General features: G+C 39.3%; 1 protein-coding gene across 5 annotated transcripts in view; it reads left to right on the forward strand.

Annotated features, from left to right (window-relative positions):
* KANSL3 (KAT8 regulatory NSL complex subunit 3) overlaps window positions 1-23,714 on the forward strand; it is a 61,828-nt gene extending 38,114 nt beyond the window's left edge. For 2 of the 5 annotated variants that reach the window (XM_063448606.1, XM_063448605.1), the window contains exons 17-23: window positions 7,952-8,027; window positions 10,048-10,196; window positions 10,468-10,589; window positions 10,763-10,982; window positions 11,067-11,188; window positions 17,596-17,743; window positions 21,474-23,714. In XM_063448606.1, coding sequence (XP_063304676.1) covers window positions 7,952-8,027; window positions 10,048-10,196; window positions 10,468-10,589; window positions 10,763-10,982; window positions 11,067-11,188; window positions 17,596-17,743; window positions 21,474-21,946 — 1,310 coding nt within the window. In that variant the 3' untranslated portion in view covers window positions 21,947-23,714. Of the gene's footprint in view, window positions 1-7,951; window positions 8,028-10,047; window positions 10,197-10,467; window positions 10,590-10,762; window positions 10,983-11,066; window positions 11,189-17,595; window positions 17,744-19,792; window positions 19,846-21,473 lie in introns of those variants that run through there. The other 3 variants (XM_063448608.1, XM_063448607.1, XM_063448609.1) reach the window with 3 other exon arrangements.
* Window positions 23,715-24,077: the final 363 nt, after the last annotated feature.

A 24,077-nucleotide genomic window follows, 5' to 3' on the forward strand; every position in this document is an offset into this window, starting at 1 on the left:
ATCAGTGTGTACTTGGTGGAAGCCTTATCATTGAGGCTCTCCAGCACCAGATTAAGATGGCTGCCACCCATACAGTGAACAGTAGTCAGAGGTATATTACTGGCTTCCTCACGCAACTAATAGCAGTCATGTAAGCATAATGACATCTAGTCACAATGCCTGGCCTTGCATTTACAGTTATTTTTCCACTAACTGCTTTGAATCTCGCAAAGTCCTGGTCACTAATGAGTTAAACACAGCTCATTTGTGTTTTTCTTTGTTATTTTATTTTCCATTTTCATTTCAGCTTCTCAATGATGTCCAGTAGGTTAACTAGTGAATCATAAATCTGTAATGTGACCTTTTCATAACCAGATTAGCAAATGCATTCGGTTTCAAAATTACTATATAAAAATACGTGTAAGAAACCTTCTTACAAAGTCCCAAGCCTTTTGACACTACCGTTTGATTCTAGATCTTTTGGATTCGTCTTGCAGCTTCACAGTGATTTTCAAAGCCTTGCTTATTCTTTTTTTTATGGAACAATTCCAAGTTTACAAGTTAATCATTATTCTGGAATGTAGTATCTTTCACGTAGGCAGATCAGCAACTGCTTTCAGTTTCAAAATGAATATACTTTTATTTTTTTATTTTAATTCTTTATTTTTCTCAACTAACATGAGGTATCAACTTTTTCAGGAAATATACGTTTTGATAAGGTTATCAGATAAACAGAATTTCAAGGCATTATTGTGCACAGTATTAGAAGATTGCGATAGTGTTATGTTGCCTTCGAGAGTGCCGGTGAGAAGAGGTGTTTTTGTTTTGTGATGTGAGCCTAACAGTGGGACGTAGGAGTGGAGTTGTGTTGCCACAGGGTTGTACATCTTGAGCGTGATACGAGTGGTTGGTATACCTGTGGCGTGGGTGTATGTCCCTTCCCTCTATCAATAGGTGTGTGGCCTGTGTGTCCGTGTGAATTATGAGGGAGGGGCTTGGGGGGGAGGTTTAGCAATGTGTGTGGTCTGAGTGGGTGTCTGGACGGTATGGTATGAGAGGTCTGCTGTGTGTGTGCATGCTGAGTAATGCTGGAAGATTGATTGGGTCCCATTTGTTTGTTTCGGTGTATGCGAATCGGGAAGGGGAGTGTTTCGCTCTGTGTCCCCTCCAGTTGGCAGTATGTACTGTGGGTGAAGGCAGGGGTGGCATTTAGCGACCTTAGCGGCAAGAACATATTATAAACAATAAAACTTTTCAACTTGTCGTCATAAGGCCGTTATTTGCGGTAGAGAATATGTCCAATTGAAAGTCCTGGGGTCAGCAGAACTAGCGAGGATAGCCCGCTCGGCAAGTCCCTGGTACATTGGAGGGTCTCAGGCAAGGGTTCAGTCTCTGCTGGAGGTCGGCTTCCTCTCACTTAAGTCCCCGGTCCAGTGGATGAGGAGGGTCTCGCTGACCTCGGTATAAACTCTTTGATCCCGGCCGGGTCCACTTGCGCGAGCGACCTGTTCTCCGTTGCGTTGTTCAGCGGGATTCACAGTGTCTGCAGGTGGTCTTCCAGTTCCTGGTAAGTTTCTGCTCGGAGGGTGGTGTCTGAGGCCGTAACCAGGACCGAGCGGGAAGGGCCCCATCTGTAAGGCACCTCACGGGCACGGAGGTGCTGGAGTAGTGGTCTCAGAGATTGGCGCCATAGGAGTGTGTTCCGTGAGAGATCTGGGAAGATGAGCAGCGAAGCGCCTTCAAAACCAATGGGCGTCTTCCCCCTCACCGCGGACTGTACCAGGGCTTTGTCCTGCAGGGAGCCAAAACGGAGGATGAGGTCCGGGGGGGTGGTCCCTGGAGCATTGGCAGGCTTGGGGAGGCGGAACATGCCGTCTAGCCTCGTGGTTTAGGCCTGTTTCGGGGGTAGGTGGGCCGCAAGGAATCGCCTAACGAAATGTGGTAAGTCTGGCAGTCCCACCTTTTCTGGCACCCCCCTGAGTTTTAGATTGTACCTGCGTCTCTGATCCTCCAGGACGTCCATTCTACGGTCGGTTTGCAACCGGTGCTTGTCCATATCAGCGAGGTGTTTCTCCATCACCGCAATCCGGCTCTCATGTGTGTTTTGGACAGATTCCACGTGGGCCAGGCGGGTGGTTGTGTGTTCAATGGCTTTCCTGAGGGGGGCCATGTCTCCCGCTAGATTCGCACAGAGTTCAGCTAGCATCTCCTTTAGCTGTGTTGCTGTGACTGGTTCACCGCCCATAGCAGCGTCCGATGGAGCTGCACGGTCTGTTGGGGCTGTGGCTAAGTCATCTGACAAATACGAGGTGTCGTCGTCCTCCAACGCCATCTTGCACCATGTGGCCCTCTGCGAGCTCCGGAACATGTCCTCGATATCCTGGCCCGGCGGGCTCTTGTCCCGTTTAGGCTTTTTATTCTTGCGGCCCATACTTGTGTTTGCGGTCCTGGGGTTGAATACCGGGGTTTCCGCGTCTCCGTGTTAGTAATTTTGGCCGCTATCGGTGAGTTTGAGCGGAGCGCAGTTAGCATGCGACCGTCCAGGTTCACCGCTAGGCTCCGCCCCTCATGAATATACTTTTTAGGGTGTGGATCTAATCTGTAATTAGCATATTTCTTCTACAGTTTATCTAAAGCAAATATTGATTTACTTTTGTCAATTACAACATAAAAATACTTTGTGTGCATCATTACAACTCATGCTCCTCTTGAGCCTGTCGGCTGATTTTAGACCTTTTTTGAACTGAGACAACCTAAAATTGTGTTTCATAAATTCCATACCACAGGCTCCTACCACAAAATCTTGAAAGACTCATAATCTTTCTGTTACTACTCTTATGTTAATGAAGACTACATTGAAAATTCCAGTTGACCACTGATTTAAATTTCCAGAACACATTGTCTTTATCAGTACCATCATATAGAAGGCTTTATGTCTGGTTCCAGTATGTAAACCTTAAGTAGAAGTAGTATATGTATGGTAGGCAATATGCTGCATAAATAACTACCACACTATGAACACAGACACGTTTCTTTTTTTAAAAAAACATTTGTATTTCATTGGGCTACGCCGTGGTGTTTATTCAAAGCTTAAGGGGCTTAGAACCATAACTTCATAACAAAAAACATTTAACTTTAATTTAAAAAGTTTTAACTTTCACAACCACCAAATTGCCAGTCTGTCTTACCTGACCTGAGGATGACTTTTGCCCCACCGCCTCAACTGGGGTAGAAACTACCCCAGATTAGACCACCCGCAGCCAAAGCCCTTTCTATCATGTTTTGCAAATCAAGATTGAAACTATCAATTTCGATATTTGATAAATTCACCTGATCTTTACTACACAGACCAAGGTCCTTCTGATCTAAATCAAAATGTCTAGATGTAAAACCACCCAGCAGTGGCAAAAAATGTAGATATTACCAAATATTCCCTTCAGCTCCTTTAACTCTTGGTTTACAAACCATCACAAAGCGCAGATCCATCTCTGACGAAACTAAAATGGTTGAGGGGAATAACTATCGAAGTGACATAAAAACATTCTTTAGACTATGTAAAAACTGATCTGATTTGACAACACCTATATCATTACCCCCCCAAGTGAACAATTAAAATAGCTGGAGCGTCTGGGTGCAGTGTTCCAGTCCCACTTAGTCCTGCAATGTAAATCATTGCAGTTTTTGAGAAACTGGACTAAGACTGCCTCTAGTGGCTGTCAATCACTTCATGGTGGCAAACAGACTTTGTCAGCGTCTGTAAACTCCCCAAAGGAAAGCATTAAGCAGTGTTGTTCTATGGGGAGAGCCTAACAGGCTTGCATTCGGAAACAAACAACGTTAAATCATGTCATCTTGCACATAAAACTTAAAACAATCTGATTCCCATCTACCAATGTTCTTGATTGCATCACCTCCAAAACCTAGTTTAGCTGCTTCAGTTGCAGCCTCATTCCTGAAAAAATAGGATGTAAATTTACCTCTATAACCAAGTCTTTCGACAGATAACTGCAAAACCCTCTGAAATTGAGAACGTGTCAGGGGAGAGCCTGCAACATGCACCAACAGAGGGCCGTGTACTACCGAGCGGACAGCTAAATAAGCTCGCCCTTTTTCCACTGGGCAAACTCTGCCTTTTTTGATGTTTGACAAATGAATCAATCTTTCCACCTTTCCCATTTGATCTGTTTTTGAAGACTGCAACCAAATATTTACCCGAGAATCCCTAATAAAAAAATATCCTTAAACTGTAAACCTGGTAACCTAAATCTACTAAATTAAACTGACTCGCTGATCCTAAATGCTGCAAAGAAGGCGAAAAAAAAGGCGGCTGAACATAATAATACTTCGAACTGAGAATAACATTCAAAACATCAAGTTAATCTTCTAACACTGGATAAGTAATGGGGCGCCTAACATCAGAAACTTTTAATACTTTTAAAATGCCCTTTCAAACGCATTAACCACTACTGTTTTACCTAGCATTAAAAGTATGCTACACCCACTAAGTGCTTGGAGACGGCATTCTTAGATATATCATTATTAATACAGTTAATCACGGAAGAAAAAGCAGCTTCTCTGTTATCTCCCACTGGATCAACATGGATTAATTTATGGAATTTATACCATGCATCCCAGGCTAACCCATAATCACTCCACGTGCCCTCTGCAAGTGCTTTCATGAAAATTAAACCAGCTCTTCCAAGATTAATTGCCATAGTCATTTTGGCCATTCCAATCTTTCTTCCTGCGCATCCAGTACTAAACTCTGGAAGTGCTGAGCTGAAAACAAGAAATAGCATCAGCTATCTTATTCTCGACACAGGCATCTGCACAGCCTTTGAACAAATATTATGTTTTAAAATTAACATAACTATGATTTTGCAACAAATTATTAATGAACATTTTGAATGCATTGAATTAATGACGTACCGTATATCACTGACTTGTCACAGTGGAACAAAATCATTTTCTTTTTGAGCTTCTTACCCCAGACTAAAATTGCTGATACAATTGGTAACAGTTTTAGCAGGGTTAAATTATTGGTTAACCTTTGTTAACCCAATAATCTGGCCACTGCTCAAAGGCCCATTTCTTGTTCCAATATATGCCAAAACCAACTGACCCTGCTGCATCCACTAATTTTTGTAATGCTTCATTATCCTGAAATTTGTTTGCAGAAATAAATAGCCATTGTAATCTTGCAAGCATCTTTTCCAAATCTTTAAGTCTTTTTTACATTTCTGCAGAAATCCTTGCAAAACGGTAAAGTAATTTCATTTTTACACAGGTCAAAGCCATCAATCTACAAAAAATGATTAATGTTGGAATAATGCGACCTGCAAATGCTAATAAGCCTAATAACGATGCAAACAGTTTTTTGGTTTTCTTGCTAAAAATAATTAGATTTTTTTTTTTCTCTGAGCTTGCAAATCTTTTCTGCTGGCACCTACATTCAAACACAACATAATCAATTTTAAAAATGTAATACGTGTCACTGGACCCACTATCTTCTCAACTGCTAAAGGAATGCTTAACTATGGAATAACTCTTAACAACCTAAAATATTCTGAACTTGAATCCAAACCACAAAACAGAAAGTTATCAAGGTAATGTTCAATAGAATATAAACCGCTCTCAAAATTAATGGACCTCTCCACAAACCTAAACACCTCCCAAAAAACAACAGTTTAGTAGATATACCCCCAATGAATACATGCATAAATATTTTTATGCATGTACTCATTTGGAAATATAGTCAAAAAGAGATTACAAAAGCTGCAGTACTTATGACTGCAGCCTCTTTAAGCCCTCTTTTTTTCCTGGAAGAGACTTTAAGTCTCTTCACAGGAAAATAACCAATCAGAGGCTTCTCAATGAGAAACCTCTGAAATGGTCTTCACGTGCACGCACGCACCGGCTCGTGCACACGAACACACCACTGCATGCGCGCGCCCTGCCACGTCTGCACTTGAGGCTGAGGAGCTGATCTAAAGGTCTGTGAGGGAGAGGCAGGCAGGTAGAGCGTGCCTGCCACTTCCATTAGCTCAAGGGAGCTAATGGAAGTAGGAAGGAATACTCCCTTGCTGTTTGATTGACAGTCATGGGAGAGTTCCCAAGTTCATTTATAAAAGGGCACTTTTATAAACTGGGGTTAAGTGAGAGTACTCCTCACCCATAAAGCACCTCAGTAAGCTTAAGTGCTTTTGGGGTATGAAGTGGTCCTTTAAGAACCCATTTATTAAAATAGAACTTATGAAGGAATAAAAAAAAAAAAAAAAAAAAAAAACAGCAAATTGATAGCTACCTGGCAATAGTCTAAAGGCTGACTCAATGTCCACCTCAAAGTATGGATAGGGTACTGAACTAGTATCCTTATCAAATTTATGAAGCAGCCAGGTGAGATGAATGATAAATTAGCCTGAATGACCCTTATTTAGGAATTATACTTAAAGAAGAAAGATGAAAATGAGCAAAAGGAGGGCGGTCAAAAGGTATTCTAGCTAAAGTTAACTCCCTTTGTAACTTCTTGCTGACAGCAGTAACATCCTGCAAAACAGATTTTAAATTGTAAACAATCCGAACCTGAGACCTTTGGGATTTTAAAACACTTGTTTGGGTACACCTTAAGACAAGGAAGGAGGATACACCTGAAAATAAGCCTTTCCAGCTGTACTAGTGTCCATGCCTTTTTGAACCTCGTCTCCCTAACTGGACCCTGCAAGTCTTTTATAGGAGCAAAAGGCTGAATGATGTCCACCACAGTTTGAACACTCATATCAATTGGGTCATTTACAATGCCCTTCATTAAAAGACCAACATAGGCTTTTTTTCATCACTCCCACTGTCAGTTGACTGTCAACTAGACATCAGTAGCTGGTTTAACTGACAGCCTCTGAGGCAGCATTAAATTGAGCCAAATATTAACATCCTTCATTTCTTCATTTTAGGTACGAATGGACAGCAAGTTTTGCATTGTCTTTAAACCATGCTAAACCTCAAATATCTATACGCCTCAAGAATAGCCGCTGCATGCTGAAATAAAGTCCACTACATAATTTTGCCTTTTTTTCTCCCAGTATGGTTGAGAAAATACAAAATGCTTGAAGCCAGTTATTAAAATTATGCTTTGTGAATACCTTTGCTGTAGGCAAAACCAACAGCAAATCAACATACCTACAAACAATATGGTATGGTATGTATGGCATTTGGGAGAATAAATTGTAGATTACATATATCAAAATAAGCATTTACATATTAAAAAAAAGAAATAAATCAATAAACACTTGGCATAAGACGAACTTCGTTAAATACTTGAATGGCAGGAGGACTGCTTGTAGATCTCTTTCTTGCTCTCACTGTCAGTCAGTTCTTCGGTATAGCCATTTATGCTGGAAAATTTATTAATTTGATTGACAGATGGGAGAAAGACCTCTTTTTAAATAGTTTTTTTTTTCTCTCTCTCTCCCAATCTATATATTTTTTAAGCATATTATTCAGATGGCATTTTGTACTCTTTAAATATCACACCATCTAAATAATTGTTTACGTATATACCGTAGTTTCAAAAGATTTTACAGAACATTGTGTGCACAATTCTTTATTATATAACAACAACAATAACAGTGTGAAAACAAAAGTAACCATGTTAGGTCTTTGATTTTAATGATGTATTTGTAGCCAAGTAGTAGACTATAGCGTTTTGTAAAAAAAAAAAAGTATTGGTGTCCCTTTTTAGTTATTATTGGCATTATATGTAGTCCAGGCTGTGGTTATATATAGTTATCTACATCAGAGATTCAAAGCAGAGTCCGTTTCAAAAGCAGAGCAATTCAGGACAAAACTGAACCATTGAAAACAAATTGGCTGATTGTTATACACAGAATATTGTCCCATAATCGTTTTTTGCCTGTATAAAGAAAGCCCACTGTGTTTTCTTTTTTTCTATGACCCTCTCATTTTTTATTATTTGCAGTCGCTAAATCTACATCTGCAACTGTCCAGTCTACAATGGGCAGCAAGGACCTGACAAGCCTACTCACTACACCCAAGTATGCCATTCTTTCCTTTTATCTCTCATTTTTTCATATCTCATTTAAAAGAGCGTGATCCCACTTCACCTCCTTCCTCCACCAACCCACTTAATGTTTCTTTGAAATTATAATTTCTATTTTTCCCCTTTGTTATTTGAATATTTAGGGCGGTTTAGACCTGCACTTTATATAGATAAAATGTTGTATATTGCACTTATCCTTTGTTAATCTGCTTAAACTAATAACACAAAAAGAATGAAATGTTGCCATGTTTTTATTAAACACACCATGTAAACATTCACAGTGCAGGTGGAAAAAGTATGTGAACCCTTGGATTTAATAACTGGTTGAACCTCCTTTGGCAGCAATAACTTCAACCAAACGTTTCCTGTATTTGCAGATCAGACATGCACAACGGTCAGGAGTAATTCTTGACCATTCCTCTTTACAGAACTGTTTCAGTTCAGCAATATTCTTGGGATGTCTGGTGTGAATCGCTTTCTTGAGGTCATGCCACAGCATCTCAATCGGGTTGAGGTCAGGACTCTGTCTGGGCCACTTCAGAAGGCATATTTTCTTCTGTTTAAGCCATTCTGTTGTTGATTTACTTCTATGCTTTGGGTCATTGTCTTGTTGCAACACACATCTTCTGTTGAGCTTCAGCTGGTAGACAGATGGCCTTAAGTTCTCCTGCAAAATTTCTTGATAAACTTGGGAATTCATTTTTCCTTCGATGATAGCAATCCGTCCAGGCCCTGACGCAGCAAACAGCCCCAAACCATGATGCCCCCACCACCATACTTCACAGTTGGGATGAGGTTTTGATGTTGGTGTGCTGTGCCTTTTTTCGCCACACATAGTGTTGTGTGTTTCTTCCAAACAACTCAACTTTGGTTTCATCTGTCCACAGAATATTTTGCCAGTACTGCTGTGGAACGTCCAGGTGCAGCAATGTTTTGTTTGGACAGCAGTGGCTTCCTCTGTGGTATCCTCCCATGAAATCCACTCTTGTTTAGTGTTTTACGTATTGTAGATTCGCTAACAGGGATGTTAGCATTTGCCAGTGACTTTTGTAAGTCTTTAGCTGACACTCTAGGATTCTTCTTCACCTCATTGAGCAGTCTGCGCTGTGCTCTTGCAGTCATCTTTACAGGACGGCCACTCCTAGGGAGAGTAGCAGCAGTGCTGAACTTTCTCCATTTATAGACAATTTGTCTTACCGTGGACTGATGAACAGCAGATACTTTTATAACCCTTTCCAGCTTTATGCAAATCAACAATTCTTAATCGTAGGTCTTCTGAGAGCTCTTTTGTGCGAGGCATCATTCACATCAGGCAATGCTTCTTGTGAAAAGCAAACCCAGAACTGGTGTGTGTGTTTTTATAGGGCAAGGCAGCTGTAATCAACACCTCCAATCTCATCTCATTGATTGGACTCCAGTTGGCTGACATCTCACTCCAATTAGCTCTTGGAGATGTCATTAGTCTAGGGGTTCATATACTTTTTCCACCTGCACTGTGAATGTTTACATGGTGTGTTCAATAAAAACATGGCAACATTTCATTCTTTGTGTGTTATTAGTTTAAGCAGACTGTGATTGTCTATTGTTGTGACTTAGATGATGATCAGATCACATTTTATGACTAATTTGTGTAGAAATCCATATCATTCCAAAGGGTTCACATACTTTTTCTTGCAACTGTACACCCGGCCATCTTCCCTCTCAATTTCTCCACCCCAGTTCCATATTAGCTGGACTGAAATGGGTTAAAATGTCTCCAATTTTTTATTAGTGTTAATGGAAGATATGTTAGGTGGAAGGGACTACAAATATGGCTGCAGCATAATCATGCATGACCAGCCCATAATGCCTAGCATGCCATTGGTAGGCATGTTTTTTTGCAATGTAGCAGCAGTCAGATGCCATAAAGTTACTTACCATGGTTATATATCTTTTATATCCTTTAATCCATACAGTTACTGTGAATTTCACTTTTTAATTCTTTGAAGCTTACTTTTTTATTTCTCTTTGTATAGATTGGGCCTTGAAACAGCACCATCCAGCTCATCCCACTCGGCAATAATCACAAGTACGTCTACACTTAGTGCGTTTCACTCCCTCCAGGGTCGCCTAGTATCCAGCATTGCCCCTGGTGCCCACAGCCAGTCAACCAACACACTATCAGGTGCTTTGTCCATGGAAAACAACCTCACAATGCATTTAAGCAGTGCTTCTTACTTGGGTGGGGTGGGGATGGGGATGCTTTCAACAGTATTGATGGGACTACTAACATGTACATTTATATTTACTCATGTTTTCTATGTCGTTACTGTGAAGAATAATACCTAAAAACTGCATACAATGGCAAGAATGATATTTTACAAATGCACACTGTATGTCTTAGTACATAGTACATGGAAAGACTATGTAATTGTGGTCTTTTCTCATTGATGCAGGTTCAAGTACCGGAGCCTCCGCAAGCAGCTTGTTGCATGGGTTAAGTTTTAGTCTACAAGACATTGGAGGCAAATCTCCAGCTCTCCCCAACACCTCTTCAGCCACAGTACCAAGCACTCAGGTATACAGATGGTTTAATTACTTACTCTAAAAAAATGGCACATGTATTATCAAGGGAAATCATTCCGGGGTTTCTACATTTATGTTTTCCAAAGATCATGTGAATTATTTGCGTTTTTGTTGTTGTTGTTGTTTTTTGCCCCCACATTTAAACTCTATTTTGTAATTTGGCAGACCATGACAGTTAAAGCTCCTGGCTCTATCCAAGGTTTAGCCAGTATAACTACTGCAGCAGGCACAATACTGCGTACCATCCCTGTAGTGACTTCGTCGTCACTCGTGGCATCATCTGGTGGAAAACCTACCTCCATTCATCAATTGCTAACAAATGGGGGTCTAGCGAAACTGGCAAGCAGCTTACCTGGCTTGGCCCAGTTATCGAGCCCAGCTGCAGGTAAAAGAAAGCTGTCTTATAATATCTAAAGATTACACCAAACAGTGTTCAAATTATCTATTCATTCATTCATTTACATTTTAGGTTTAAAGGCCCCAACCACCATCACAGTCACTCTTCGTGGTCAGCCTAGCCGTGTTACTACTCTCAGCCAGGCGGGAATGGGAGCTTCTCAGACCAAGCAAGAAGATGGCACTCATCAAATAGTAAGTATACATACTTCTTGGATCTTTTCTCTACATTAAAACAGATACATCATGGTTTCCATTAATTAGGGGGAAATATAGCATTATGTTCAGTAACACATGTTGTATTTGAAGTACATTTTTTTATAAAAGAAACACTCTTATGTTACTTTTTATTTAGTTTAGATTACTGGATTCTGGACTGTGTGTATGTGTTTGTAAGTTTGAGCTATCGAACTTGCATGTAATCTAGAACGGGCTACTCCTTGTAGCCCAGTACACCCATTGTGAGGTTATCAAGACTGATCTATAGAAGAGTCAGATGTGTCTTATAGAGAAGCATCGAGGACCGATGGTGCATGCGCAGCAATTACTGCCCTCGATTAATCCAGTAATTTTCACATAGAAACATTGGATTCTGTGTTTCTCTATGAGAAGCATTAGCCGCATTTGACATAATCGTGCTGTGTGATGATGCAAAATTTGAAGACCTTCAAAATTCTACATTGTTAAGAAGGATGATCCTTTAGTGTCTGTCTGCTTGACAGCCACTAGAGATGTATTTTTCCATACGAATAACAACATTACCTACATCAAGGATTTTTCTCTTTCTAAGGACATGCAGCACTTTACCCCTAAAATTTTATTTGAAAGGTTAGGCCTACCCCCTTATAGGTATAAAAGAGGATACCCTTCAATAATCCTCAGTTATATTCTGCCCTTATATATATTTTTTTTTTCTGCACCTGCAAGAGTTGAGGCTGCTGTGGGGCAGTCCTAGTCTGGGTCTTAGGCATGCTGGAGAGCTGGTATATCCTCTTTGCCTTCTCCTTCCTACTAATGCCAAAAACGGAGGAGGATACGGCTGCAAACTGGGAAAGGGTCAGCCAGGTGGAATTCATGCATGCATAATGCGCAATAGTATCTAGGGCCAAATTTGAGCTACTTACAAGCTCATGAAGGATTTACATAGCCCTGTGACAGCATGTAAAGCTACTGGTTCTTCACGCCACAAGTGCCATCACCTTTTGGCCTTTGCACTTAAGATTGCCTTTAAGGTAAGAACATTATTTTCTTTTTCTCAAAGAGTTTCCTCTGGGGATTCCTGGTCTTTTTAGTTAATTTTTTTCCAATTTTCAGGATGTCTAATTCCACTGAAAAAAAAAAAGGAATCCCCTGATAAACATGAAATAGAAGAGAGGTCGAAAGTCTTGGCAAAAAAAACTGAATATTTGTCTTGTTCTGTATGCAGTATTCCTTTACCTGATGGATGTAAAAGAAAACAGTGCAATGCTTGTTTCAAAGAATTTGTTGAAGAAGAGAAAAGGCTGAAATGTCTTCTTTTATTAGTTGGTTTCAACAAAGTTTACAAGAGACATTGCAAAATGTTAAATCTGCAAAATTATATGGTTAAAAGAAGGTCTCCCTCATCGGATTCATTTGAATCTGTTAATAGTTCTTCTTCATCTGACTCTATTGAATATGTATTCCATAAAAAAAAAAAAAAAAATCAGTTTAAACTTAAAGGACCACTATAGGCATCCAGACCACTTCAGCTTAATGAAGTGGTCTGGGTGTCTGGTCCAGCTAGAGTTAACCCTTTTTTTTAATAAACATAGCGGTTTCAGAGAAACTGCTATGTTTATACTGAGGGTTAATCCAGCCTCCAGAGCCTCTAGTGGCTGTCTCATTGACAGCCGCTAGAGGCGCTTGCGTGCTTCTCACTGTGAAAATCACAGTGAGAAGACGCCAGCGTCCATAGGAAAGCATTGTAAATGCTTTCCTATGCGACCGTCTGAATGCGCGCGCGGCTCCTGCCGCGCATGCGCATTCACCCGATGACGTCGCAAGGAAGGAGGAGGAAAGCTCCCCGCCCGGCGCTGGAGAAAGGTAAGTGTTTAACCCCTTCCTCTCTCCAGAACACGGCGGGAGGGGGTCCCTGAGGGTGGGTGCGAGTATGTTTTCCTGGCACTATAGTGGTCCTTTAATAAAAAAATATCCTGTACTATGGCGGTGGAATGGGAAGGTTCTCTAAAGAAGAATGCTAAATTACATCCTAAATTTAAGGAAATTATGATTTGTGAATGAAAAAAATCTTATTTCAATAAACATTTTAGAACATTTGAGGCAATGCCAAAATTATATGTCCCATTAGTTAGAAAAGAAGACTACTAATCCTAATAGTAGTATATAAAGCCTAAAACATACAATTCACAAAATATCAGACATTTATTTTCATTGCCGTCTCAAGCCTTCAATTGCCATTCAAAGAATTGAGAATTGACTATGAGAAACACTGTTATTATTTGAATCATCTGTGTATGATATACCGGTATTTTAGATTCAGAATGACGGTGTTAAAGGAACACTATAGTCCCCTAAATTACTTTAGCTAAATAAAGCAGTTTTAGTGTATAGATCATTCCCCTGCAATTTCACTGCTCAATTCACTGTCATTTAGGAGTTAAATCACTTTGTTTCAGTTTATGCAGCCCTAGCCACACCTCCCCTGGCTATGATTGACAGAGCCTGCATGAAAAAAAAAAAAAACTGGTTTCACTTTCAAACAGATGTAATTTACCTTAAATAATTGTATCTCAATCTCTAAATTGAACTTTAACCCCTTAAGGACACATGACGGAAATATTCCGCCTTGATTCCCTTTAATTTCTGAAGTTGTGTCCTTAAGGGGTTAATCACATACAGGAGGCTCTTGCAGGGTCTAGCAAGATATTAACATAGCAGGGGATACAAAATCTTAATTAAACAGAACTTGCAATAAAGAAAGCCTAAATAGGGCTCTCTTTACAGGAAGTGTTTATGGATGGCTGTGCAAGTCACCTGCAGGGAGGTGTGACTAGGGTTCATAAACAAAGGGATTTAACTCCTAAATGGCAGAGGATTGAGCAGTGAGGCTGCAGGGGCATGTTCTATACACCAAAACTGCTTCATTAAGCTAAAGTTGTTCAGGTGACTATAGTGTCCCTTTAAGGACTGAAATGCAATGTATTGCTTCTCATTCTTGTCCTTACCCTATGAAAATCATATTGTCACATTGAAAAAAGAAAATAATATTTCACAAAAAAAACTGGACTTTTGAGATTCCAGAAATAGATCTGATGGCTTCATATGTCAACATGAATATTCAAAGCAAATTCCTCAAAGCATTCTCAATCCAGTGGTCCTTTCAACTGGTCTATATTTTCCCCCCTCTCATGTTGTTTCCGAAAGTTTTGAAGAAGATCAAATAAGACAGCTCAGTAGTGTTAATATTGCCATAACTCCTTTTTTGCTCGGGAGAATGTGGTTCCAGGGGGATATACTAAATTCTATCAGAGGGGAATCTACTAGATAAAGTCCCTCAATCTACAAGTCTATATAAACTTGAGATCTAACAGCATGACTTCTGAACGGGAGGTTCTAAAGATCTTCACCTGGAGGTGGTTGATTTTCTGGTACTTTCTAAAAAGAAATCCACCAGTTCTATTTATCACCGTATCTGGAGAAAGTTATTTTATTGGTGCAATTTTTCTAGTATTAATCCTTTGCATGCCTCTATTTCAAATATTTTAAGGTTTCTTCAAGAAGGTTTGTCCAAAGGCAAATCAGCCTCAATTAAAGTCCAAATCTCAGGTATTCGCTTTATGATGGTTAGAAATTTGGTGTCTCATTCTCTGATCATAAGATCTGTTAGAGCTATTTCCAACATTACTCCACCGTGGGAATTGAACTTGGTCTTCTCATCACTTATGCCAAGCCCATTTTAACCTATTCAGCTGGTTTCTCTCCAGATTTTTACATTCAAAGCAATTTTTTTGATGGCCATACATCTGCAAAGCAGTTGGGAGCACTTCAGGCTTTAGGAGCGTTTTCTCCTTATTCCATACGGTCAAAGTTTTGTTATGTCTTTTGCCTTAATTTCAGACTTAAAGTTTCTTCTTTAATCAATCTGCCTACAATTTGTAACAAATATTCTAATCCTCAAGAGGAAAACCAAAATCTTCTAGATGTGAAAAGCACTCTGGAAATGTATTTAAAACATACATCTTAATTCCATAAATCAGAACATTGGCCAGTTGGTGCTATCAGAACAGCCTATTTGTGCTTGGGGAAACTCCTCCCTTTTCCATTCAAGCACATTGTACTAGAGCTATTTCTACTTCATGCTTCAGCGTTAACAGAGCAAATCTGTAAAGCTGCCAATTAGTCATCTCTGCATACATTCACTATGCACTATCTGTTAGACATAATTGCCTTATTATATTTTTACTTCCCATAAATTTATTTTTCCATTGGATTATCGGCAATACACATTTCCCTCTCTTTGTATATTAAGGTATTTTGCAGTATGTTGTGTCTTGAATTTTGCTGGGCTTTAGTGAGGCACACCCTCTTTAAAGGACCACTATAGGCACCCAGACCACTTCTGCTTAATGAAGTGGTCTGGGTGCCAGGTCCAGCTAGGTTTAACCCTTTCTGCTGTAAACATAGCAGTTTCAGAGAAACAGAGAAACTGCTATGTTTACAATAGGTTTAATCCAGCCTCTAGGGGCTGTTTCATTGAGAGGTTCTTCTCACTGTGATTTTCACAGTGAGAAGACGCCAGCGTCCATAGGAAAGCATTGTGAATGCTTTCCTATGGACTGGCTGAATGCGCGCGCGGGGCTCTTGCCACGCATGCGTATTCAGCCAGGGATGTCAGAAGAGGGAGGAGAGTCCCAGCGCCGATGGAGCCTGACCCTGGAAAAAAAGTAAGGGGTTAACCCCTTCCTCCCCCTTCAGTGCCACTGGAGTGGGACCCTGAGGTTGGGGGCACCCTCAGGGCACTATAGTACCAGGAAAACAAGTTTGTTTTCCTGGCACTATAGTGGTCCTTTAATACCTATAAGGGGTAGAGTAGAGGTTTGCCTAACCTCTCAATTAAAATTTTTGGGGTAAAATGCTGGCTGTCCTTTAAAGGAGAAGGAGGAAAATCTGTAATAATCTAGGTAATTATGCTAATCCTATGGAAAAAATACATTTATGGTGAGTAGAAAATGTCTGTTTACCCTACAAATGTAGACTTTGACATTCTCAGAAACAACAATGGTTTTACATTGTTTATGCAAAGCTACAATGCACCAAAACGACTATATTGAAAAGTAATGGTTATGGTGTTTAGCATATCCCGTTAAATTTATTCCAAAACAAAAGTTTGAAGAGTCACAGATAGGCATATTGTGATATGCTTACTATGTGTGTACCTGGGTGTTATTTGCTTACATTGCAGGCTGCTGGGCTTCCAGCTCTCACAGTACAGTCAATTACTTTTACTGGAATGTGGGTTGTGGCTAAGGAGGCAGACGTATGGCACAGCGTACCATAAACATTTTTTTCTTCTTTTCCAAAAACTGCAAAGATTTATAATTGCGAAAATATAGGGCTTAAGGTCAAAACTGATTGAATGCATTAAAGTTGTGTTGGTGCTCAGAGTGTCACATTAACTATAGAAAATAACTTCTGAATAACCTTTTTTTGTTGTTGTTGTTACATTGCTGTCAGTTTTCAGATACAACGTGTAACAACAAGGTCCATTCCAAAACATTTACGTTTTAATTTTACTACATAATTCTGATCTCTTGAACCTTTTTATACATGAGACATTTTTAACTTACTAGCTGGTTAGTAGTATCTACAGTAAGAAACTTTCAATGACATTGTACCGCTCATTGATGGTGGGAAAATCCTGTTGTTTCCACTTAGCGGTATTAAAGAAACACTATAGGCATCCAGGTCAGTCCAATCAGGCATTTCAATCAGATGGGAACGCATTGGATTGGCTGAAATCATCAATTTTATTCATGATCCCAGATTTCAATAAAATTTAATTATTGCATTTTCCAAAATTTTGAAATTGGAAAAATGAAGAGACTGGGTGTTCTATTTCATTAAACATCAAGAATAGAAAGGGAGCTGGGACGTGAAGTAATGTTATTTTTTTAGGCTTAGCCATCCTAGAGTGCAATGCAGCAGCATCCTTTGCAGAAACCAACTTGAAGGAGGCAGCTCTACAATTTTTACACAATATATTTTAATCAGTAAAATAGCTATGATGGCTATTTCTTCAAGTCAATGTGTATGTTACTTTGGTATATCTATCTGAAGAGGACCTTGTCATCCACATAATTTGTGCACGGCAGTGTCCTTTTAAATGAGCCCATGATATTTTAGAATATATGCCTTGTAATGTGGTAATTGTTGACTTTCCTTTTGTTTTTGAAAGAAGTTGTTAAAAAGTTTCCAGTCCTGCTTTGCCTTTATTGTGTTGCTTAGTGGTTTTTGAATCGACCTGTGGCCAGAAAACTAGCTGTGTATGATGCAATGATGTATGATGCAGCAAGTTTTATGCGCTGGGCTCTGACATTGTTATATCTGCTGTAACACTGCAGGCCATTGACTCTTCTTCCAGCTGCACTGTCTCCGCTAGCAAACTTCTGCCCCCATCTGTGACAGAACAGTGCAAGGCGTCTGCGACCAATGACAGAACAGCCAATGACAAATCCTTGTCTATAGTGCGGGCAATGACCCCTCCAGCAGGTAAGATAAACCATCCAATGCACCGTCCTTGGACAAAATGTTGTCCTTTTGTTGTCGGTGGACTAAAACTCCTATATGTAGAAAGCTGGACCAAAAATAAAACAATGACAGCTGACATGGAGTAATAGACATGTTACCCTAATAAGGGAAATTGATTAGTCTACTGTGCTGTAAATGATTTAAAAAAAAAAATAGTAAGGACGAAGGGAGATTCTCTCTGCATTACAGCTTATTATACAAATGAATACTGTAAGGAATGATAAGGTAACCTTTCATGACAGGGTTATTTTAAATGATAACATCTAATTAACCCCGTAAGGACCAAACTTCTGGAATAAAAGGGAATCATGACATGTCACACATGTCATGTGTCCTTAAGGGGTTAAAGTGGCTCTGTCACCTTTGAGGGTTTTTGTATATTTTGCAAAAATCCTCAGAGGTGTTGTCTCTGCTTTGATGCTGTGGCTAATGGGTGTGGCAGAAGGTAGATATCCTTAACTGAAACTGTCCCCTGCAGGCACTGCTCTTGGCATGTCATCTGCCAGGAGCCATGTAAGTGTTGTACTACATATGCACCCAAGTACAACACCAATATCTGTGGAGGTTCCAGTCTTGATCTGTGAGAATTCCACAATGACTGTGGGAATTGACAAGACTGGTTCTGCCCTTTGTCAAATTTTGTCAAGTTGAGGCTTTACCACAAGACAAAGTTGTCCCTTCAATGACATTCTGTCTTTGTATTTCATTGACGTTCCATAGTTTTTAGCCTGCTGACAGAGTTGCTTTAAGCGATAATTATATAACTTACCAAGATAAGTTATGTATCCTATTGTATTAGGAGTTTAATGCTTGCTTCTTTTCCATGCTGTTACAATCATCACTGATGTAACATCCACATCTGTTCTTTCCTACCGGACTGGCCATGCTTTAGAAGCACAGTAATACTTCACAAAGCAGCTGACAAACTAGCTTCATTGCACAATCCTCTGGCAGGGGAACTGCTGGGAAGACTATTTGCTTGCTCCTTGCCTCTCTGTCAATCCTTTATTGGGGGGCATAGATGTTGTGTATCTGAATAGCCATGTATGCCAAGAATTAATTTATGATTAACCTGAGATTTTATTTTTATTATATTTATTTTCTAAAAATCTGGACACATTACTGACATTTTTGGATTTAATAATATTCTATAAGCCTGCACTTTCCCTAGACCTGGGATGTCTGTCTATCTAAACCCTTTCAGATCATTATAACAACTGCAGATAATTCTCCGAGTTGTACTTCAAAATATATGGAGGGCAGAATTTCTCTCAAAGGACAAAATATGAGCTGTATTCTCAAGTTTTTGAATAAAAGAGAAAAGGACAGATTCGTCCTCGTCCAAGCCACTTCTGTCAATATCTGCAAAGGATTGAAAGCAAACATTGCAATGAAGTATGGTTACCTGTAGGAAGACAGACGCACATGCAAACATGTTGTGAAGGTGTTTACTCCCTATATAAACTCCCTGTTTTAACACATAGAGGAATATACACAAGCTTCTGTTTTTTTTTTTTTTGTTTTTTTTTACTTGGTCAACTATTTACACCCAGCAAGAAATACAAGTAGGGTGGGGTCATAATACTCTATAAATGCATAAAACCATATCCAGAACACCCTGGAGCTTTCTTGCACATGGGCGTTTAAATTAGCAATCAAATCAGATTCCTAAATTAAAATGGGTTTGGCCAGTTTTTGTTTTATTGTTCCAGCAAGTGTCCATTTTACAGCAGGCAAGTACCTACAATTAGTTTGCTCTTAAAAGGTGCATTATCTGGTCAGTGATTATCACAACACAAATGAGCCAATCAATAGCTTTATTTTATTTTTAAATTAGTCTTTTTTTAGTCTTGTCAAGAAGGCATGTTTACATGAATATGCTTTTTCTTAGAATTAGGATTTGAAGAAAAACAGTAATTCTGTTTAAATCTTTTAGTTCTATCTGGCCCACTTTTAATATCTTTCATCTTTGATGTTATTGTCTAAATTTGTGATATATCGCACACACAGACCTCTGCTAGTGGTGAATGACCTTACAGTCGGGACGGTTCTAAATTGAAAGGAGAGAAATATCTCTGAGTAGGAAAGTAAAGGTAATTAATACGGAGTTTAGGAAAGTTCAATACACACCACTCTTACTATTAAACTGGGTTACAATAATGGAGATTATACTTATTGTATTGGGAGACATCTTATAAGACAATACAAATGAGTGATATGAATTGTGGAAAGGTCATTTAGCTTTTCTTTTAGTTTTGATGGAATTATTAACATGTAACTTGTGGTCATTTGCCTGGCAGAGCCTGAAAGTCTGTGGTGGGGGGAAAGGGGATGGCTTGCAAAATCTGCAGACGAGAGATCTGCAGCGTTTGCAGGCTGGTTTTAGATATACCCTTTCATATATATACGCTATATTTTTGTATTATTGGAAGTGGAGTGTCCCTTTAACATTTATTGATATGTTTTATAGATCCAATTTGTTTAAGATATTTTGCTGCTGTTGTGGCACTAAAGCCTTTCAGTCACTTAATGCACTCTCTCTGTGTCACATGATTACAATCAAGAATTATTGTGAGTCATATGAAATATAAATGGTGCAAAACTTCATCTGAAAAGATGCTATGTGGTTTTACTTTGATATTAGATACATATTTATTAAATGTACTTGTACAATTAGGAATGTTAGCTCACTTTCTGACACTGTAGAAGTATGTCAGCTACTTGTATGAAGTGTGCCTGCAGCTAGGGTACACCTACTCTGAGATTATCATTCAAAGAGTTTTATAAAGAACAATCACATCTACAGTTTCATTCATAAAGCATTTTGAAGGATACCCTCTCAGTAGGTGAGTATGTGTATAGCTGGGAAAGGGGAAGTGCTTCACCTATGTCACTTTGTGGTGCTGACAAGAGTGATTCAGTGCAAATATTTTTGGAAAATAATATGAGAAAAATACTTAACTTTATGGGTCATGCAAAGGGGCGAGCTAAGGATACCAGCAACCTATGTCTGTGTGTGGGGGAAGGGGCGGTTGTTGTTTTGTTTTTTTTCCTGTTTTTTATTTGTAATTTTTTTGAAAAGCTCATGTGTAAAAAAATAAATGATAAAAACTGGCCCCCATAGTCTCCTTTGCACTATATCTCTTGGGAATGTCCATTTACCAGAGAACTTACATTGTACATTGACTTTTTGCCATGTATGACTAAATACCTCAATGCAAACCCTCCAGTGTTCGTGCATGGCAATGTTCATGCAGTTACACTTTAGGTTATATGTTAGGGATTGTGCTTCTTTACCATTATGACTTCAGCTGGACTGCATTTTCCATTTGGTTGGCTGTACATCATGTATGTCCTAACTACCAGAAATTGTCAGTTACTGATTTAAATTACCTTTAAACCTAGAATACTGTTTATGTTGTCCGAGGTATGTAGGATAGTATTCATCAATAGCTGTAGATGCTTAAAATGCATGTTGGTGGTTAACCAACAACTGTAGGGAGAGGCATATCTTTAATGAGCGAAAAGAACATCACTCCTACACACTTTCCTTAGGAAGGAATATGCAGGAGGAGATGGAGCTCTTGAAAATCCTGTAGCACAGAGCGGTAATACAATTCATTGTTTATAAAAGATGGATGTTTCCTTTCCTGCATTAACAGTCCACATTTTTATGCTTTATTTTGCACAGTGACTACTAGTCCCCCTAAGACTCTGTACGTCATGTCTGATGCCAAGCTCTCCGCGCTGACAAAGTCTGTGGGCAGTGACCTGGCTTCTCTACCGCTGAAACCAATGACCCTTCAAGGATCCTCTGGTGTTCCTCCTGGAGCTGTGACTTTCACCACTCCATCTCTGACAAACACACCAAATCCGACTTGCACAGTAGTGTTGTCGAAAATTGGTCCCGTTCTGCAAGCCCCTCAGAAAACCGTTATCCTAGCAAAAGCAGAGGCAGGAGAAAAGACATCTGGAAACCATGTGATGGGAGCAGTAGAGAGCCTGGGCAGGGTCCCCTCTGTTATTGATGAGGGTAGCACCATTCTTCACAGCCGTGAGTCCCTTGTCAATAGACAGCTTCTGCAGCCTACCCTAATAGCACTGTCTGGCACAAGCAGCATGCTTCACAATACAGGGACATCTAACAACCAGAAATCACAATGAACCTTGAAATGAAAACTTCCCTGACTGGTAATGTGAGGCCTAAGGCATAACTGTATGATCAAAAACATCTTTGCGCACTCGATACTGGAGTCTGCTAGAGAAGACTCTTCTGCCAGGAGACGAAACAAGAATGGCAAAATCAAGAAAATCATTATGCTGTCAATTTTGCATCTGTTCTCCTGACAAATAACAGCCATGAAGGAAGCCTAGGGCAAAGGGTTTTTGCAAACCAAAGTTGTTTACTAATTAAGTAATTTCTAATGCGTATCCTTGCAATACCAGCTTCTATGCAGTGCCTCAAGCAGGTAGTTATTGCCTGCTAATTAAAGTCATATTGGAGTCTATTCACAAAAGCATGAGTTTACAATCATCTTGAAGATTGCAGACTAAAATAGATGAGAAAAATCTTCAATTCATCTGGGTTAATAGGGTTTTTTTTCCTACCAACTCTGGGGTTTTGTAAGTTTGTTCTCAACTTACCACAACTCACTGTATACCCATTTGTTTCAGGACTGTTTTAAACACTGTGTTGGACTCTTTCGAAACCATGTTCTTTATTTGTTATGTCATAAACTCTACAGCATTCCACTGATTTGAATTACTGTCGGAAGCTCACATGCTTGTGAACTACATGTCCTGTGATGCGTAAATGGAGCACAAGCATGTAAACTGTCATGGACATCCCTTACTCCACGGGGGTCAGATCAGTAGATTGCAGTATAGAATATGGCATTCTGTTATTTTGAGATACCAGAGCCTTGTACTAAAAAACTGTATTCCTAACACTATAGTGTCCTTCTGCGACCCCCCGCCTCCTCGGCGCCAAATAAAGGGTTAAATAACATTCTTACACTTACCTGATTCCATCTCCAAGGTCCCTCAGTGCTGGCTCTGCTCCTCCACCTCTGACATCAACTGATGGGGGGACCTAATGCTCATGGCACACATTAGGCCTTTCCCATAGGAAAGCACTGAGTAAATGCTTTCATATGGGGACTTAGAAGGCACTGGACGTATGAAATTATGAGGACATCCAGCGTCATTTTACAGAGTCAAACCACGTGAAAGTTCTGGAATGCCTCCAAACAGCCTCAAGGCTTCTTTGAAACTGTAATGTTTGCAGCTACAGGGCTAGAATGATAGGGACATTTGACCAATTCAATAAGATAAAGTGGTCTGGTGCCTTTAGTGTCCATTAAACAAGGCTTGAACTGTATATATTTCCCATCAGCTAAATGACAAGAGCATTTTTCAATCCAAGTTGTATAGAAGGCTGAAGAGCTCTTCCAGTAAAGCCACTGTTTAAGTTATTTATACAGTATGTAACCAAACTAGAAAGGTTGTTTTAGACCTATGAGACATTGTCTTATTTTATTTTGTTTTGCTGCTTAAATTAATTTGACAAATGTGAACACTTTTCATTTAACAATCTGATAGTTTCAGTATTTGTTTTGTCTGCAGAAAATATTTTACAAATGTATTTGTATTATAAAAACCATTTTACAGTAAGGGATTAGATAAAGTTACAGATACATGTAAATCAAGTTATATTTTAACCTTGCTATGTGAGATATCACCAGGGTCAATTTGTGCGTGTATAACTGTAAATGCATTTGCATATCTTTGTTTCACTACTACTGTTATGAACTTTCAAGTTTTTGTTTAATTCATTTATCCATCACAATATTTTTTAAAGAAACACTCTAGGTTGCAAATATTTTTTCTTGGTTACACAAGATTTATTATGCATTAAAAACATTAATTTGAATGATTTAGTCATGAAATTAATTCATAATAACGTAAATGTTACTTTTAGCCGAGTTTGTTTTTTTTTTTTGGGGTTTTTTTGTTCAGTTTTCATTTGTTTTCCTCCTCCAATCCAGGAGGAGGAGAAAAGTATTCTCATTGAGAATTATAAATAGTAAAAGGCACACTCCACTGCTCAAATACAAAATAAATAAAAATAACTGTTTAGTAGACATACCTCAAATGAAACTTGTATGTGTATAATAATTCATTTTTCCATTGGGGACTATATAAAAACAGCTTGCAAAACCTGCAGATCTCTTATCTTCTGTCTTTGCAAACCCTCCCCTTTTAACCACACCAAAACTTTCTGTGACTGTCCAAT

This window comes from Pelobates fuscus, chromosome 3 (genome assembly GCF_036172605.1).
Source record: "Pelobates fuscus isolate aPelFus1 chromosome 3, aPelFus1.pri, whole genome shotgun sequence".
Classification (NCBI taxonomy): Eukaryota; Metazoa; Chordata; class Amphibia; order Anura; family Pelobatidae; genus Pelobates; species Pelobates fuscus.